The sequence below is a fragment of the Schistocerca cancellata genome, chromosome 8 (assembly GCF_023864275.1).
Source record: "Schistocerca cancellata isolate TAMUIC-IGC-003103 chromosome 8, iqSchCanc2.1, whole genome shotgun sequence".
Lineage (NCBI taxonomy): Eukaryota > Metazoa > Arthropoda > Insecta > Orthoptera > Acrididae > Schistocerca > Schistocerca cancellata.
In genome coordinates, this window is record NC_064633.1 from 27,222,594 (window position 1) to 27,240,570 (window position 17,977).

The 17,977-nt window shown below is 42.3% G+C and overlaps 1 protein-coding gene across 3 annotated transcripts in view; it reads left to right on the plus strand.

The window, feature by feature from the left end:
* Positions 1-17,977, plus strand: part of LOC126094677 (Bloom syndrome protein homolog) — a 207,352-nt gene that overhangs the window by 114,453 nt on the left and 74,922 nt on the right. For all 3 annotated transcript variants that reach the window (XM_049909187.1, XM_049909188.1, XM_049909189.1), the window contains one exon: positions 10,817-11,081. In XM_049909187.1, coding sequence (XP_049765144.1) covers positions 10,817-11,081 — 265 coding nt within the window. The remainder of the gene's footprint in view (positions 1-10,816; positions 11,082-17,977) is intronic.

Below are 17,977 nucleotides of genomic sequence, written 5' to 3' on the forward strand. Positions count from 1 at the left end.
AAGATCAAAAGTGAAGAGCTGGGATTAGAAAGGATGTAAGACAGGAATGTAGACCTTCACCCTGCTGTTTATATATATATTTTTAAAAAATTGGCAGAAATAAAAGACTGACAAAGAGGGTTTTCCTGGCCAAAAGAAGACTACTAGTATCAAACATTGACCTTAATTTGAGGAAGAAGTCTCAGAGAATGTACGTATGGAGCAAAGCATTGTGTAGAAGTGAATCATGGAGTATGGTGTACCAGGAAAGAATATAATCAATGTGTTTGAGTTGTAGTGCTGTAGAAATGTGTTGAAAATTATGTGGACTGATAAGGAATGAGGAGGGTCTCTGTAGAAATAAATACATGGAAAATAGTGATAAGAAGGAGGGACTGGACGATAGGGCATATGTTATGACATCATGGATTAACTTCCATGGTACTAGATGGTGAAAACTGTAGGGAAAGCTGGAGATCAAAATATATCTAACAAATAATTGTGGACATTGGCTGCAAGTGCTTATCTGAGATGAAGAGATTATCGTGCGAGAAGAATTCATGGTGGGCATATTAAACCGTTCAGAGATCTGATGACGTGTGTGCGCGCACACACACACACACACACACACACACACACACACACACACACACCTCCTAACAACAAAAAATCCTTTCATCAAGAGGATGGTGAGTGACACTGGAAGGGTTTGAGTGCAGACCATTTCTGGAGAACTTTGTAGTACTTGAGATAGCAAGAGCCAAAATGTATCAATCATTGACTCACGTATGGATGTTGCTAGTTTGCTAACTACCACTGTGTTTGGTCAAGAACCAGTCCCACCACTTTTTGTGCAAGCTGTACTGACGCCACTGTATAATTACTCAGGCAGCTGCTCTGTGAATAAAACCCTTAATCTTACTAAGTCCTGAGTCAGCATTGGTCGGGTTGCTGCAACATACACATACATACCACTTTTTTATATTTTTGCCTTCCAGTAGAGATACTCATTGACAGCAATCACAATTTCTGCATAGATGGCTGCTACTGATGTATCGTTCTGGTGCAGTTATAAGAGAGGCTTCCATTTAACTATTATTTATTGGAAGCAGCCAACAATGCTATCCTCCTGAACTTCAACACTGTACCAATATCTCCTCCTCACGACTATACTATTTTGTAATCCAGTTCCTTTTAAGATAAATATGAGGCAAGACTTAGATGTAAGGGTTCACCATTATTAGGTGCATTTTCCAAAAACATAATTGCTGCAAGTGATCTGCAGTGTTACTACTGCCAGACCAATGCTGACTGAATTTAAAACATGCTAATTTTCAAAAGAGCTTATTTGTAAGCTGTTGTGATATATTTGGCTTGTTTTGGATTGGCGTTAACACTGGCTTTTGTTTCGTAAATATCAATTTCAATATAATTAAAAATACTTCTGATATAGTAAAGATATAAAGAGGCATACCCTTTGGTGCTTGTTTGTGGTAGTGGCATAACATGGTTCTGTTTGTTATCAAATAGTTTCCCTTAAATATTTAAATAGAAAATGTATTCTTCTGCACAGTTACTTGTCTTTACAGCTTTTCTCTCAATATTGGCTGATCCTCATTTCAATGTTCTCAAGTACAGGACCAACTGTCCAAATGCTATCCACAAGCAACAGTGCTGCCTCAAGCAACAGAAACTTATTTATCCGCATTCAAGTAAACAAGAAACATTGAAATGATACAAAAAGAAATGGAACACAATCTGAGAATGAGTGCATGCCATGCTGTCCTTATATGGAGGAGAGCTACTGTAGATAGTCCACAGGTGCCATGCTTTGTGAACAAATCACTGGTGGCCGGCCCATGCAGATGTTGTTGATGGAGAATTTGAGTGTAGTGCACCGGTGACCTGATGCTGAGGCGTGTATACGGATATTTTCCATTGGGGAAAGGGCACTCTGCTGATGCAATTGTTGGGGCAACTAATGACACACCCATGGCCTGTGTTGTGGATGCCACAGGTGATAACAGTGGTAGTGGTAGGAGACTCGGGGCCGATACTGGGGAATGGCAGTGGAAGTGTTGCGGCCACAGACATGTGAAGCGGCTGCCCCCCCCCCCCCCCTCCCTGTGAAGTGCCATAAAAGAGGGCCAGTTATAAGGGTGCTGGTAGCATCTTGATGTCCAGGCCTTCGACATGGTGCAGTAGCACCAACAGTAAAGGCGCTGGCCCCACAGGCCGGAGCGCCAGGGACAGTGGTGGTGAAGGACCACGGGCACCAGCCCAGCCTGCAGCAGAAGTGTAGGTGGCAGCAGAGGATCATAGGATCAGCCGGCAGCATGTGTTGAGGTGCCGGATCCTGTAGGACAGGCAGGAGGTGTCAGATTTTTGTCAGTTGATACTTTATTCAGAACTTCACTTAATTTCTTAAAAACTGTGTTTGCACAACCACAAGATTTTCGATATGCTCAAATAAATATGAATTTTTGTAAATGTCAGTCATTGCTAGTTCATGTCTTGATATTTCAAAATGTCTCATTACTAATAGTAAGATTAAGTTTCACTTGATTTGAGTTCCTTTTCTGAAGTAAATGCTTGATCCTACATCAACAACTTGTCCCTTCATATGTCGTTCATACCACTACACGTCCATCACTACTAACACTTTACAATTGAGTACTTGGCAGAGGGTTCACAGAATGACTTGTTGAATTCTCTCTACATCAGTTTTCCGTGGTCCTGTTTAGATTAGATTAGATCACATTAATTATTCATTCCATAGACCCACGAAAGAGGGGATCCTCCTGGGTGTGGAACATGTCAGATAAACACATTACAAAAATGTAATTAGGATAACTTGAGTTTCATTAATTTTAATCATCCTCAGTCAATAAACAGTAAAATTATGTACGTGAATTAAAATTAAACTTCTAATATTTACGGGTTTTAATACTTATATCTGCTTTCATTAAATTCATCATTGACACAGTAGCTAGTTACTTAGCTATTACTACCAAGTATTGTCAAAAATTAAAGTAAATTATTCATTTCAGTGATCCTCTGTTAAGAAAAAGTCAAATTATGTTCAAGATTTAAAATTAAACTTCCACTATTTACCGACTTAAGACTTGCATCTGCTTTCCATACATCCATCATTCATGCAGTAGGTAGTTACTTGGCTGTTAAAACCAAGTATTGTCAAAAATTAAAGTATAATAAATTTTCATTAAAATGGTCTACTGCACTTGTTGAGAAATTCATGGATGGAATAAAAGGAGTTGGCCACCAAAAATTCTTTTAAATTATGTTTTAATTGTGCCTTGTCTGAAACTAAACTCTTAATGGTTGCTGGTAACTTATTGAAAATATGCGTTGCTGAATACTGGACTCCTTTCTGGGCAAGAGTAAGTGATTTTAAATCTTTATGTATATTGTTCTTATTCCTAGTATTGATACTGTGTACTAAGCAGTTAGTTGGAAAAAGATATGTATTATTTACTACAAACTTTGTTGTTGTTGTTGTTGTTGTGGTCTTCAGTCCTGAGACTGGTTTGATGCAGCTCTCCATGCTACTCTATCCTGTGCAAGCTTCTTCATCTCCCAGTACCTGCTGCAGCCTACATCCTTCTGAATCTGCTTAGTGTATTCATCTCTTGGTCTCCCTCTACGATTTTTACTCTCCATGCTGCCTTCCAATACTAAATTGGTGATTCCTTGATGCCTCAGAACATGTACTACCAACCGATCCCGTCTTCTACACAAGTTGTGCCATAAACTCCTCCCCAATTCTATTCAATACCTCCTCATTAGTTATGTGATCTACCCATCTAATCTTCAGCATTCTTCTGTAGCACCACATTTCAAAAGCTTCTATTCTCTTCTTGTCCAAACTATTTATTGTCCATGTTTCACTTCCAAACATGGCTACACTCCATACAAATACGTTCAGAAACGACTTCCTGACACTTAAATCTATACTCGATGTTAACAAATTTCTCTTCTTCAGAAACCCTTTCCTTGCCATTGCCAGTCTACATTTTATATCCACTCTACTTCGACCATCATCAGTTATTTTGCTCCCCAAATAGCAAAACTCCTTTACTACTTTAAGTGTCTCATTTCCTAATCTTAATTCCCTCAGCATCACCCGACTTAATTCGACTACATTCCATTATCCTTGTTTTGCTTTTGTTGATGTTCATCTTATATCCTCCTTTCAAGACACTGTCCATTCCGTTCAACTGCTGTTCCAAGTCCTTTGCTGTCTCTGACATAATTACAATGTCATCAGCGAACCTCAAAGTTTTTATTTCTTCTCCATGGATTTTAATACCTACTCCGAATTTTTCTTTTGTTTCCTTTACTGCTTACTCAATATACAGATTGAATAACATCGGGGAGAGGCTACAATCCTGTCTCACTCCCTTCCCAACCACTGCTCCCCTTTCATGTCCCTCGACTCTTATAACTGCCATCTGGTTTCTGTACAAATTGTAGATAGCCTTTTGCTCCCTGTATTTTACCCCTTCATGAAGGAATAAATATACTGAGAAGCTGTGGTTAGTATGCCTAATTCTTTGAATAGGTTTTGACATGATGTTCTTGGATTTATATTACACATTACTCTTATTATACGCTTCTGTACTAAAAAAAAAAAAAAAAAAAAATTCTCGGTTTGTGGAGTTACCCCAAAATATGATACCATATGACATAATGGAGTGAAAATATACCAGTTTTTTTAGTATTTATATCACCTATGTCTGACATCATTCGCATTGCAAACACAGACTTGTTTAGGCGCTTTAGCAGTTCGTTAGTATGTCGCTCCCAACTGAATTTATTATCAAGTTGTAATCCCAAGAATTTTACACTCTCAACTTCTCTTATTTCCGTGTCACCATATTTTATACACACACTAGAAGGAAATCTCTTGGAAGTTCTGAACTGCATATAGTGGGTCTTTTCAAAGTTTAATGACAGTGAAATAGCTATGAACCACTTATTAATGTCAGTAAAAATTTGATTAGCTGCCCTATCTAAATTTATATTTGATTTACTATTTATTGCAATGTTTGTATCATCTGTAAATAGGACAAACTGGGCATCTGGTAATGTAACAGATGACAGGTCATTAATATACGCGAGAAAGAGTGGTGGACCTAGTATGGAACCTTGGGGAACATCACATGTAATTTCTTCCCAGTCCGATGATGCCTGATTGCCTACTGTTGAAGTGTTACGTAATGACACCTTTTGTTTTCTACTAGTAAGATATGACTGAAACCACTTTGCAGCACTACCAGTGATGCCATAATATTTTAATTTACTTAAAAGAATGCTGTGATTCACACAGTCTAAAGCCTTTGACAGGTCACAGAGTATGCCAGTTGCCTCTAATTTGTTGTCTAATGAATTAAAGACATTTCACTGTAAGTGTAAATAGCCTTCTCAATACCAGAACACTTAAGAAACCCAAACTGTGACTTTGACAGTATATTATTCTCACTACGGTGCTTAAGTAGATACTTGAACATAACCTTTTCAAAGATTTTTGAAAAAGCTGGCAAAAGTGAGATTGGTCAGTAATTTGATGGCATTTCTTTGTCCCCTTTCTTGTGGAGAGGTGTAACTTCAGCATATTTAAGCCAGTCCGGGAATGTTCCTGTGGTAAGTGATTGATTACACAAATAACTTAAGATATGACTAAGCTCACATGAACACTCTTTTATTAACTTCTTTGATATATTATCATAACTACTAGAATGCTTTGATTTCAAGGACTTTATGATGGATTCTATTTCTTTGGGTGAAGTAAGTGTCAATTCCATTTTACTGAGGTTGCTTGTGTGTACTGGTCTCAGATGTTCCATTGCATTATTTAGTGAACCTGACAACCCCATGCTATCAGTAACAGAGACAAAATACTTGTTTAAATGGTTTGCAACACGACATGCATTTGTTACCAGGGTTTCATTTATTTTTAGAGCTATTTGTTCCTCCTCATTTCTGGTCCTACCTGTCTCTGACTTAACTATATCCCATATGGTTTTTATTTTATTGCTGTGTGTATTTATCTTCTCATAATGCAGGTGTTTAGATTTCTGGATAGTCTTCTTCAATATTTTGCAGCAATATTTTAATGCTAGTATCAAAGGTGTCCCTACATATCAGATAGTCTTTCCTTTTTGTCTCACATATCTTTATCCTTTGTGTGATCCATGGTTTCTTATTAGACTTCTGCGTAATTTGAGTTACCTTCAGGGGAAAACAATTTTCAAATAAGGTGCTAACTTTATTAATGAATGTTTTGTATTTTCCATTTGTGTCTTGGATGCTGTAAACATCCATCCAATTAATTTCTTTGAGCTATCTCCTAAATTTCGCAGTTTTTGACTCTTTTATTGGCCTCCTGTACTCAGTTCTGATAGATGTTTTACCCTGACAATTTTCAACATTTAGTGTTAGGTGTTGCATGTCATGGTCAGATAGTCCATTTACTACTGGTTTTGTAATGTGGCTTAGTTGCCTAGAATTGTCTATAAAGATATTATCAATGGCAGTCTTAGAACATTTGTATACGCTAGTTGGGAAATTTACAGTAGAAATTAAATTTAATGACAATGTAACTGATTTCAGTAACTGTTCACTGACAGTGCTTTTCAGGACATCTATATTAAAATCACCAGCAACCACCATTTTAGATGAGATAATAAATCTCCAAGACCATTTATAAACAGGTTGAAATTTCCTGAAGGTGCTCTGTATATGGCTACTATTGTAAATGAACTATTATGAAATTCTATCTCTGTTGCTTCTAAGTGCTGCTCTAAGCAAAATTTGTTAATATCAGTATTCTTAAATTTAAAACTGTTTTTAACAAATGTGGCAACTCCTCCTTTCTCCATATTTTGTCTACAAAAGTAAGAGGCTAACTTAAATTCTGTAAGGTTTAACATATCTATACCAGTGGTCACATGGTGTTCAGAGAGGCAGTTTATATCAACTGGGTTCAATGACTCTAATTCCTTAATTTTACTTCTAAGCCCTCGAATATTTTGATGCACTAAAGATAGTTGGCATTTCACATTTACCGAGATGAAATTGGGTGGAAATAAAATTTCTGTTGATTGCTGTAAATTTTTAACCAACAGCTGTGTTCACTGATCCAATGTGCCAGGATTATGCTGTTTAATTTCTTTCTCAAACTGAAGGTTTGTTTCAATCTTTACTTCTCTCAGAACTTCACTTCGTTCTGTCCTACCTATCCTAAAAAAGATGCTGCTCCAACACCTATGACCACTGGTATATTACCACTCATGGCAGTGCCTCCCCTCCTTACATTTCCTGCTATTAGCCCAGCCAGTTTACCCTTCCCTTTCCTGTTGAGGTGTAGGCCATGTCTAGTATAATCCCACCTACTGAGAGAATCAATAGAAACCAAACCAATATGTGACCCCGCACCCGACCCAAGTAGCCGCTCCAACTCTAAATTAACTCTTCCGACAGAAGAGTTTAAATAAGGTCGGTCATGTCGTCTCAGAACAGACACAAACCTACACTAACAAAGAGATAAGAGGGGCTGGCCAGTACTTACTTCAGCTCAGTACAGCCAATAGATACACAAAACAGAACAGAAAATTTACATTCCTAGCTTTCGGAACTTTGTTCCTTCGTCAGGGAGGAGAGAGGGGAAAAAAGGGGAAGAAGGGAAAGCCAAAGATATTCTGCTGTAAGTACTGTGCCAGCTTCAAACCAAAGAGGGTGCATATAGAAGTAAAGAGGTATATAGTATAAACACAACTATGTATGATGGAAAGATGCATGAATGGCTAAAGAGGAAAGGGAAAGAGGAGAAGACTGAAGAGTAAATGGGAGTGAGGTTGGTTAACGTAGGTTCGGTCCAGGGGGATGGCGGGATGAAAGGATATGTTGGAGTGCAAGTTCCCATCTCCACAGTTCCGAGGAACTGGTGTTGGGTGGGAGAAGCCTAATGGCATGTACAGTATAGCAGGTTCCTAGGTCCCTAGAATTATGCTGGAAGGCATGCTCCGCTTACTGGGTATTGGACATCTCCTAGGTGGACAGTTCGTCTGTGCCCGTTCATGTGCTCAGCAAGTTTAGTTGTCGTCATACCAATGTAAAAGGCTGTGCAGTGCAGGCATGTCAGCTGATAAATGACACGTGTTGTTTCACGTGCCTTGAATTGTGTATGTTTTACCACTGGTATGTCTTGTTGCTGATGCAATCTTTGCCAGCTAACACTCTATATTGTACCCAGGATCTCTGTCGATACTATTCCTCGGCCCCCCTGCAATAACCACGGTGTCTTTTTTGGTAAAATCTTTACAGAGTGAACATAAATCCTCTTGTCACCTGACCCAGACCAGCACTAGGTTTAAAAAAATTTGTGACCTGGTATTCTGATCCTAAATCTTGTTCTGCAAAAGTTGGCCTACACCTCTAGCATGTGAACTGCCTAACAACAAAATTTTCTTTCTCTTTGCTGACTTCCCTACAGTCTTAGTCAATTTTCTACTGAAAGTTTGTTGTGTCCTCTCTACACCTACCTCTGTCTGTGGCTCATCAGTTTCTAACTGAACCAACAAGTCAAACTTATTCTTCACATTCACCACAAAGCTGTTACCTGTTGCCACTTCCCACCTCTCTTTACTCTTCTCCCTCTTTAACCTGTTCAGATCTTCCCTAGCCTGCTCTAACTGTGTCTGAAGGACAGCAATTTTCCCCTCCTGTTCCGCTTTTTTCCTATCTCTACTGCATATCCTACAGAAACACTGATGGGTCTGATCCACTTCCCCATTTCTCATGCCACTACAGTCACCCCAATGGAAAAAACTACTGCAGCCATCACACCAAACCCTGGAACTAACAGTTCTGCAGCACGTCAGGCACTTTTCACTCATGGTAAAAATCTTACTTTAGTGACAATAAGTCAAATTAAATTACTGAAAAACAAGAAAATACATTTACGAAAGATTAGGTCTAGTCTCAATCTTGTGTAAACAAACTTACGTTTGTGACAATAAGTTAGATTACCGAAAAAAAAGAAGAAAAACACGTTTACAAAAATTAGGCCTAGTCGTAACTGTATGTAAACAAAGCTACTATCGTATGTGCAAAGTTTCCAGATACTGGAACTTAAAATTTGTGCTGTGTTTCACAAAATAAAGAGTTGAACAACAAAGGGATATGCTTTTCTTAACTTGCTGGAACGGAACAGAACAATTAAATGAGATTCTATAAACACATTTTAAACATAACACTGGTGTTCCTCATGGCCCTTGTTTAAATGTGGCTGTCTTTGTTACTGTGGTTTTCAGAAATGATTGTGATGATATATACAACAAAGAAAGTGCACAATATTTTCATAATCACTTTCTTCGCTCTCATCACTTCTGTTTTTGAGTGCCATTGGTAAGATCCAGATGCATGACTGCCAGTGTTTCTTGGGTTAACTGGTATGGCCCTGAGTTGTCATCATTTAATATTCTGAACCTAAAGTGGAACACTTATGAGGCAACTTGCCACCACGACCACCACCACGACTACTACTTCCAGTAGTAGTAGTAGTAGTAGTAGTAGTACAACATGTGTGAAACATTCAAGGCAGAGGAAGCTGAAATGTACACAAAAGGGAAGTAAATATGTCTCCGTAGAAACACGTGACCATCAAGGATACAGTGAGTTAAGGAGTGTTGACAAATTTTTAGTTGCACAACTTATTGTGTTAGAAGATATTAGTATCAAACATAGTATATTCAGAAAAATGCTGCTTTTCTAGTTATACTTTTTTAACTAAATTTGTTACGCCACAACACACTTAACAGTTATTTAAACATGCTGATTACTATTGTGGAGTAACAATGATGAAATGGGTGCTTTCTTGTATGATCATATGCAGTTGTTTTCAAGGAAGGAAGATAGGTTAGGATTTTACAATCTGTTGGTAACCAAGTTTAAAAGTTTCGGAATTACTCATGTATCTGATTTTCACAACTAATTATAGAGAAAAAAAATTATATATTACATCCTTAAGTGTGAATATACATGTGAAACAGAACTTCACTGACAAACTTTCATAGTTGTTGACAGACACTTTCTGAGTATATTGGAATAAGAGGTGCACAGTCTCTGGTGCCTTACTACAGAGCTGCAGCCTTTCATTTGGTTTCTTGATCCAGTTAGCTTTGTATCTGTATTTTACTAAAAATAGAAGATGATATGTGACCCCAATGGACATCTTCTGGGGGCATGTGAGGAGCCTAGTTTACAAGAATCTAGTCTATATTCACATAGACCTGGTTGTTAGAAGTACCACAGCCACAGCTGTGGTATGCCAAACTCCTGGAATTCTTGAGCATGTAAGACATTTGAGAGTGTGTTGCTGTACACTGTGTTGTGATCATGATAGTAATTTGAACAATACCTGTAAGGGAACGGTTTTGCATTTGTTATGTGCAGTACTGTACACTGACAGAACAGACTGATAAAAGTGTACCTTTTTGTGTGTGAGTTGCTGCACTACTCTGTGTTGTATGTAGTATGTATTGGTAATTGAATATTACAGAAGCTTCAGTGTTGTGAAGGTATTTTCACAGAAACAAAGGTGATTGTGATAACAAACTGAATAAATCATAACTACATTATTACTCTGTAAAGAGCCACCAGAGACTGTGGGTCCCTTATACTAAAATACTCAGAAGATATCTGTAAAAAACTAGTAAAAGTTTGTCGCTGGAGTTCTGGTTCACCCTGTATACATAGTCTCATTGATGTCTTAAAATATCACACACTGACAAAATTTGGAATATTTTTCTTGCAGGTTTCTTTCAAGCTTTAACAGGCCAAACCTGAAGTATAGTGTCTTGCCAAAGAAAGGGAAAGGCATCACCAAAGATATTGTTTCATTTATAAGAAGTAAGCATCCCCGGGACTCAGGAATTATTTATTGTCTGTCACGGAATGAATGTGATACAGTCTCACGAGATTTGGTGAGCGCAGGTATTAAAGCAGCTGCATACCACGCTGGCCTGACAGACAAGCAACGAGCGAAATCACAGACTGACTGGATCAGTAGTAAAACAAAGGTCAGTAATATTTCCATATACATGATCATTTTAACCAGGAAGAGGTTCCCAAAATGTGAAGCTTTCGCTCTGCAGCAATCTCATCTGTAGATAGCTCAGTCTGTAATAGTATCTATCAGTAATAGCATTGCACATGAAAGTAAAGGTCTCAGGTTTTAGCACCAGATATAACTGTTTTAATTATTATCTTTGGCGCAATCAATGATTTTTGTCTTCTATTTGTTTTTGTATACATTTTATTCTGTTGTTGAATGTTCTATTTAACAGAGTTGTATGAGTTAAGCTTTAGTTTTTATGTTGCAATAAAGCTAATTATGTAGCCCCACAATAAATGGTGACCCCACTGTGATCTCTGACAGTAAATGACATGAAATTCCGTGGTCACTAATGCTTCATATCGTGTTGCAGCGCACTAAGTATGAATATCCGTGTCAATTGCATCACACATCTTCCGCATCCCAGTTCATCATAGCTACATAATGTCAGACCTGCCACCAACTGTAGACATGTCTACTGGTTCATTAATTAATTATGTGACAGTAAAGCTGCCACCATTTTGGCAATAGAATTCCATGGTGTGGTTTGTGCAATTTGGAAATCAGTTTGTGCTAGAGCATCTAACTGCAGACAAGATGAAATACAGTTACATAGTTGCTGCTCTCAATGAAGATATGGTCACACAAATGCAAGACATTCTGGCGCCACCATCAAGCACTGATCATTACTTAACCATCAAGAACACTCTGATTATCCAGCTTTCACAGTCAGAGGTGAAGAGATTGGGGAAACTACTCCGCACTGAAGAGCAAGGCAATTGCACCCCATCACAGCTACTACGTCGACAATGTACATTAGCAAGCAACACAGTGAGTGACAGCATTCTGTAGAACATTTGGTTATCACACCTGCGCAGAAGATATTGACAGTGTGTGCTGGTGATGTAGATGCAGTCGCACGAACTGTGGGTCATATAGCGGAAATGTATCCATCCACGTGCATTGCAACAGTTTGCCAACAGCCTCAGGCAGATAACACCATCACCATACTACTACCACAGGTTGCCGAGCTCACTGCACAAGTTGCTGCATTATGCATCCAGACTATCAGTTGCTGATCTCATTGCCGCCGCTCACCAGGAAAGCAGTCACTCACCTTTGTCAGCAAGAATTTGCTGGTACCATTAATGGTATGGTTCTGAGGCACAGAAGTGTAGCCTACCGTACGAACAGGGAAACTGGAAACTGGCTCTCCAGACAGCAGCCATTGACTGTTTGTAACAGAGCATGGCACAAAGTTAACAGTTTTTGGTAGACACAGGTGCTGACGTGTCAGTCTATCCATTTACCTGTCTACCAGACCGAAACTGTGATGACTGCTGTCTTTTAGTTACCAGTGGTTCTAGAATCGCAATGTATGGGTGTGTCGCATTAGTGCTGTACTGAAGCCTGAAGCGCAAATTTGAATGGCAGTTCCTCATATCAGACATAACGCACCCCATTCTTGGGCTTGGGTTTTATGGGTTCCTGTCTGACCTCCTTCACCAACACCTTCTTGACAACGCTACCAACCTAGCAAGCCAAGATAGAGTGCTACGTGTGGAAGACACAGCAATACGGATGATTACTGGTGATTCTCGATTCATAGAGCTTGTTAGACAGTTCCTGGAGATAACATGCCACACTCCCCACTGGCATCTGCGCAGCACTCAACAGTGCACTATATTTTGACTACACATGGACCACTACTTTATGGTTTCGCTGCTTGGCACCCCAGAAACTGAGGATAGTTAAGCAAGAACTATTGTCAGTGCTTGCACAAGGAATCTGCCGCACATTGAGCAGTAGTTGGTCATCACTACACAAAGTCCCAAAAAAGAATAATGAATGGCATCCATGTGGCAATTATAGACAGCTCAGTGCCAGAACCGTTCCAGATTGATATCAAGTACCGCATAGCAAAGATCTTACGTTCAATGTCCACACACATCTTTTCTATGTTGGACATAGTTCGTGCTCAGATACCTGTGGCACCAGATGACATTGCTAAGATCAATGTCTTCACACTGTTTGGACTATTTGAATCTATCCGAATGCCTTTTGGACTTTGTAATACTGCCCAAACATTTCAACTGTTCATGGATTAAGTCACATGTGACTTAAACTTTTGTTATATGTATGTTGATGACCTCCTGGTCATGTGAAACTCAGACACAGAACACGTGGCACACTTAAGACAGATCTTCACTCGTCTACATGCACATGGCGTGCTCATCAACCCATCAAAGTGCATCTTCAAAGCAGCTGAAATACAGTTCCTAGGTTATACTATCAAGGCGCAAGGGATAGGGCCGTCATGAGAGAAAGTAGAAGCTATTCTTAGTTTCCCACAGCCTACAACAGTTAAAGAATTACAACAATTTTTTGGTGTAACCAATTTTTACTGTCAGTTTGTTTGCAATCATGCCCTGCCTAGTTACACTGCTGAATCAATTATTGCATGCTTCATCAAAGCCAAAGGACAAACTCCAGTGGAATAGTGAGTCCCAGTTGGCATTTACCAAGCTGAAGACTGGCGTCAAAGAAGCTACACTGTTAGTGCATCCAGTTCTGCAGGCACCTCTCGTCTTGATGGTCAACAATTGGTGCTGTACTGCAACAGCAAATCGACGAGCACTGGCAACCCTTAGCCTTTTTCAGTAAAAAGTTATCACAATCTCAACAGACTTGGTCCAACTATGATCACAAATTGTAAGCTGCCTATGCTGTTATCAAGAAATTTCATCATATGTTGAATGGACAACAGTTCCCTCTCATCACATATCACAAGCCACTAATATATGCTTTCTGCCAGCATCCTGAGAAAGTGACACCTCATCAGCTGCAACATCATGGCTATGTTGGACACTTCATTACCAATATTATTCATTTTGCTGGAGAACTCAACATTCAGCTGATGCTCTCTCGATCAAAGCAGTCACTGATGCAGTTGATTTTGAAGCTCTCATGGCAGCATGCCAATCAGATAGTGAGTTCCCCCCTGCGGGTCCAGGGATTAGAATAGGCCCGAGGTATTCCTGCCTGTCGTAAGAGGCGACTAAAACGAGTCCATCCCCCTCACGGGGGTAGTTAGCGCCTGCGTCCGGAGACGGACGGTTCCACGACCTATAATCGTGGTCTTTTTGGTTTTTCACTTCTCGTTTCTTCCTTCCTTTTGTTGGTTCCTTTCTTTGCTCTTCTCCACCTCACTGTCTTCCTTACTCTTTCCCTTGACTTCTCCTTGCCTTCTCATTGCCTTTTTCTCCTTGCCTTCTCATTGCCTTTTTCTCCTTGCCTTCTCATTGCCTTCTTCTCCTTGCCTTCTCTGGTCTCCGCCTTGGCGTTTGAGACAGTCTGTCCTCTTTCTCCCTCTCTCTCTCTTCTTTTTCCTCTTCTTCCTTCCTCCCTGTGCGTGCCTGAAGGCCGACCCACGCGTTCGCACGCGTAGCCGGTGACGGGGTAACGCGTAAGTCCCCGCCCTGGGTAGACATGTAAGGCACGCGCGTACCCCCTGGTAAAGGCCAGGCCCGGGGAGGGGTGATTGCCTGAGCTGATACCTTCTGACCATGCCGATTGGTCCCTCCGTCTGTTTCTCGGGAGGTGTGACCTGAGGTGTAAACATTCACCCCACAGTTCCTCGTCGTTTCTCGATCTGAGGACGGAAAGGATTTTTCCTCTGTCAACCCATTCGTTATTCAGAAGGGCGTAGATGCCATAGCCGGATCTGTCAAATCTTGTACCAGGTTGCGTAACGGTACCTTATTACTAGAAACTGAGAGCGCCTTTCAGGCACAAAAGCTGCTTCAGGCCACACGCCTGTACACGTCCCCTGTCCGGGTGGAGGCCCACCGAACTTTGAATTCGTCTCGTGGTGTAGTCTATACTAGCTCCCTCGACGGATTGACTGACGAGGAGCTTCAATCTTTCCTCGCTGAGCAGGGCGTGACGGCTGTCCATCGGGTCATGAAAAAGGTCAACAATGACCTTGTACCGACCCGGACACTTTTCTTGACCTTCGATAGTGTTAAGCTGCCATCGCGCATCAAGGCGGGCTACGAGGTTATTTCTGTTCGCCCCTATGTCCCGACACCTACGCGCTGCTACCAGTGTCAGCGTTTCAATCACACTCGACAGTCTTGTTCCAATGCGGCTAAATGTGTCACTTGTGGCAGGGATGCTCATGAGGGTGACTGTCCACCTCCGTCTCCTCGTTGTGTGAACTGTCAGGGTGACCATGCCGCATCCTCCCGTGACTGTCCTGTCTATAAGGAAGAACGCTGTATCCAAGAAATTCGGGTCAAAGAGAAAGTGTCCACCTCGGCTGCTCGCAAGCTATTGGCTAGTAGGAAGCCCACGCTGCTCCCAGCGGGGAAATACAGTACTGTCCTCGCCTCTCCTCGGACTACCCGGGAGGTAGCAACCCAGACATGCGATCTGACCTTCAGCACCACGGTCGTCCGTTTGGCCAGTGCTAAGATCGCGCGGTCGACGTCTCCTCTTCCTCCCATCACCCCACAGACACCAGCCCCTTCCTCAGCTTCTGCTAAGTCGAAGACCCCGAAGTCAGATGCACGGGCCTTCAAGGAGGAACCATCCCGTGCAGACTTCCTCTGTCCCTCGACCTCCCAGCCTTCGACCGGTACTTCCACCAAACGTCCTTCCAAAAAGGCGCATAGGAAGCACAGTTCTCCTTCTCCGCCACAGCGCATTTCTTCTCCTGCGCCACCCAGCGGTTGCCGCCCCAGGCCGTCATCCGTTTCGCCTGGCCGCACCGCTGGTAGCCGTACATCTGGCCGTTCACCGGCGGAGGAAGCTCCCCCTCCCGGCCATCCTCCCGAGATGGCCGATGACCCTATAGACCCCATGGACGATGACTGTCCGCCTACTGATAGCGGCGGCAGTGCTCGCTCGAAGCCAGGCCCTAAGCGGCTTTCGAGGTGACCCCTTCTCTCATCTTCCTTTTCTTACGATGGCACTTATTCACTGGAATATTCGCAGCATTCGCTCCAACCGAGAGGACTTGAAGTTGCTGCTCCGCTTGCATCGTCCGCTCGTCGTAGCCCTCCAGGAAACGAAGCTACGCCCATGCGATCAAATTGCCTTGGCACACTACACCTCTGTGCGTTTTGACCTACCCCCTGTGGTAGGTATCCCAGCTCATGGAGGGGTTATGTTGCTGGTCCGGGATGATATTTACTACGATCCCATCACGTTGCACACCGGCCTGCAGGCAGTTGCCATCCGCATTACTCTCCCCACTTTTACGTTTTCCTTTTGTACCGTTTACACTCCATCGTCATCTGCCGTTACCAGGGCAGACATGATGCAACTTATTGCTCAGCTACCTGCACCATTTTTGTTAACTGGAGACTTCAATGCCCACCATCCCCTTTGGGGCTCTCCAGCATCCTGCCCAAGGGGCTCCTTGTTAGCAGACCTTTTCAACCAGCTCAATCTTGTCTGCCTCAATACTGGCGCCCCTACTTTTCTTTCGGACACATCTCACACCTATTCCCATTTAGACCTCTCTATATGTACTCCCCAACTTGCACGCCGGTTTGAGTGGTATGCACTTGCTGATACATATTCGAGCGACCACTTCCCGTGTGTTATCCATCTCCTGCAGCATACTCCCTCTCCGTGCTCCTCTAGTTGGACCATCTCCAAGGCAGACTGGGAGCTCTTCTCTTCCAGGGCGACCTTTCAGGATCAAACCTTCACAAGCTGCGATCGTCAGGTCGCACACCTCACGGAAGTCATTCTCGCTGCTGCTGAATATTCCATCCCTCACCCTACTTCTTCTCCACGTCGCGTACCGGTCCCCTGGTGGACCGCAGCATGTAGAGACGCTTTACGTGCTCGTCGACGTGCTTTACGCACATTTAAACGCCACCCTACAGTGGCGAATTGTATCAATTATAAACGATTACGTGCTCAGTGTCGTCGTATTATTAACGAAAGCAAGAAAGCCAGCTGGGCTGCTTTCACAAGCACCTTCAACAGTTTTACTCCTTCTTCTGTTGTCTGGGGTAGCCTGCGCCGGCTATCTGGCACTAAGGTCCACTCCCCAGTTTCTGGCTTGAAGGTCGCGAATGAAGTCCTTGTGGCCCCTGAGGCTGTCTCCAATGCCTTCGGCCACTTTTTCGCAGAGGTTTCGAGCTCCGCTCATTACCACCCTGCCTTCCTCCCCCGCAAACAGGCAGAGGAGGCTAGGCCACCTGACTTCCGCTCCTCGAATTGTGAAAGTTATAATGCCCCATTCACCATGCGGGAACTCGAAACCGCACTTGGCCAATCACGGTCCTCCGCTCCAGGGCCTGATTCTATTCATATTCAGATGCTGAAGAACCTTTCTCCTGCGGGTAAAGGTTTTCTTCTTCGTACATACAATCGCATCTGGATTGAGGGACATGTTCCCGCATGCTGGCGCGAGTCTATTGTTGTCCCGATTCCTAAGCCGGGGAAGGACAAGCACTTGCCTTCCAGTTATCGACCTATCTCGCTTACCAGCTGTGTCTGTAAAGTGATGGAGCGAATGGTTAACTCTCGATTGGTTTGGCTGCTCGAGTCTCGACGCCTACTTACCAATGTACAGTGTGGATTTCGTAGGCGCTGCTCTGCTGTTGACCATCTGGTTACCTTGTGGACCTTCATTATGAATAACTTCTTGCGGAAGCGCCCGACCGCGGCTGTGTTCTTTGATTTGGAGAAGGCTTACGACACCTGTTGGAGGGCGGGCATTCTCCGCACCATGCATACATGGGGCCTTCGCGGTTGCCTCCCTCTTTTTATTCGTTCCTTTTTAATGGATCGACAGTTCAGGGTACGTGTGGGTTCTGTCCTGTCCGACACCTTTCGCCA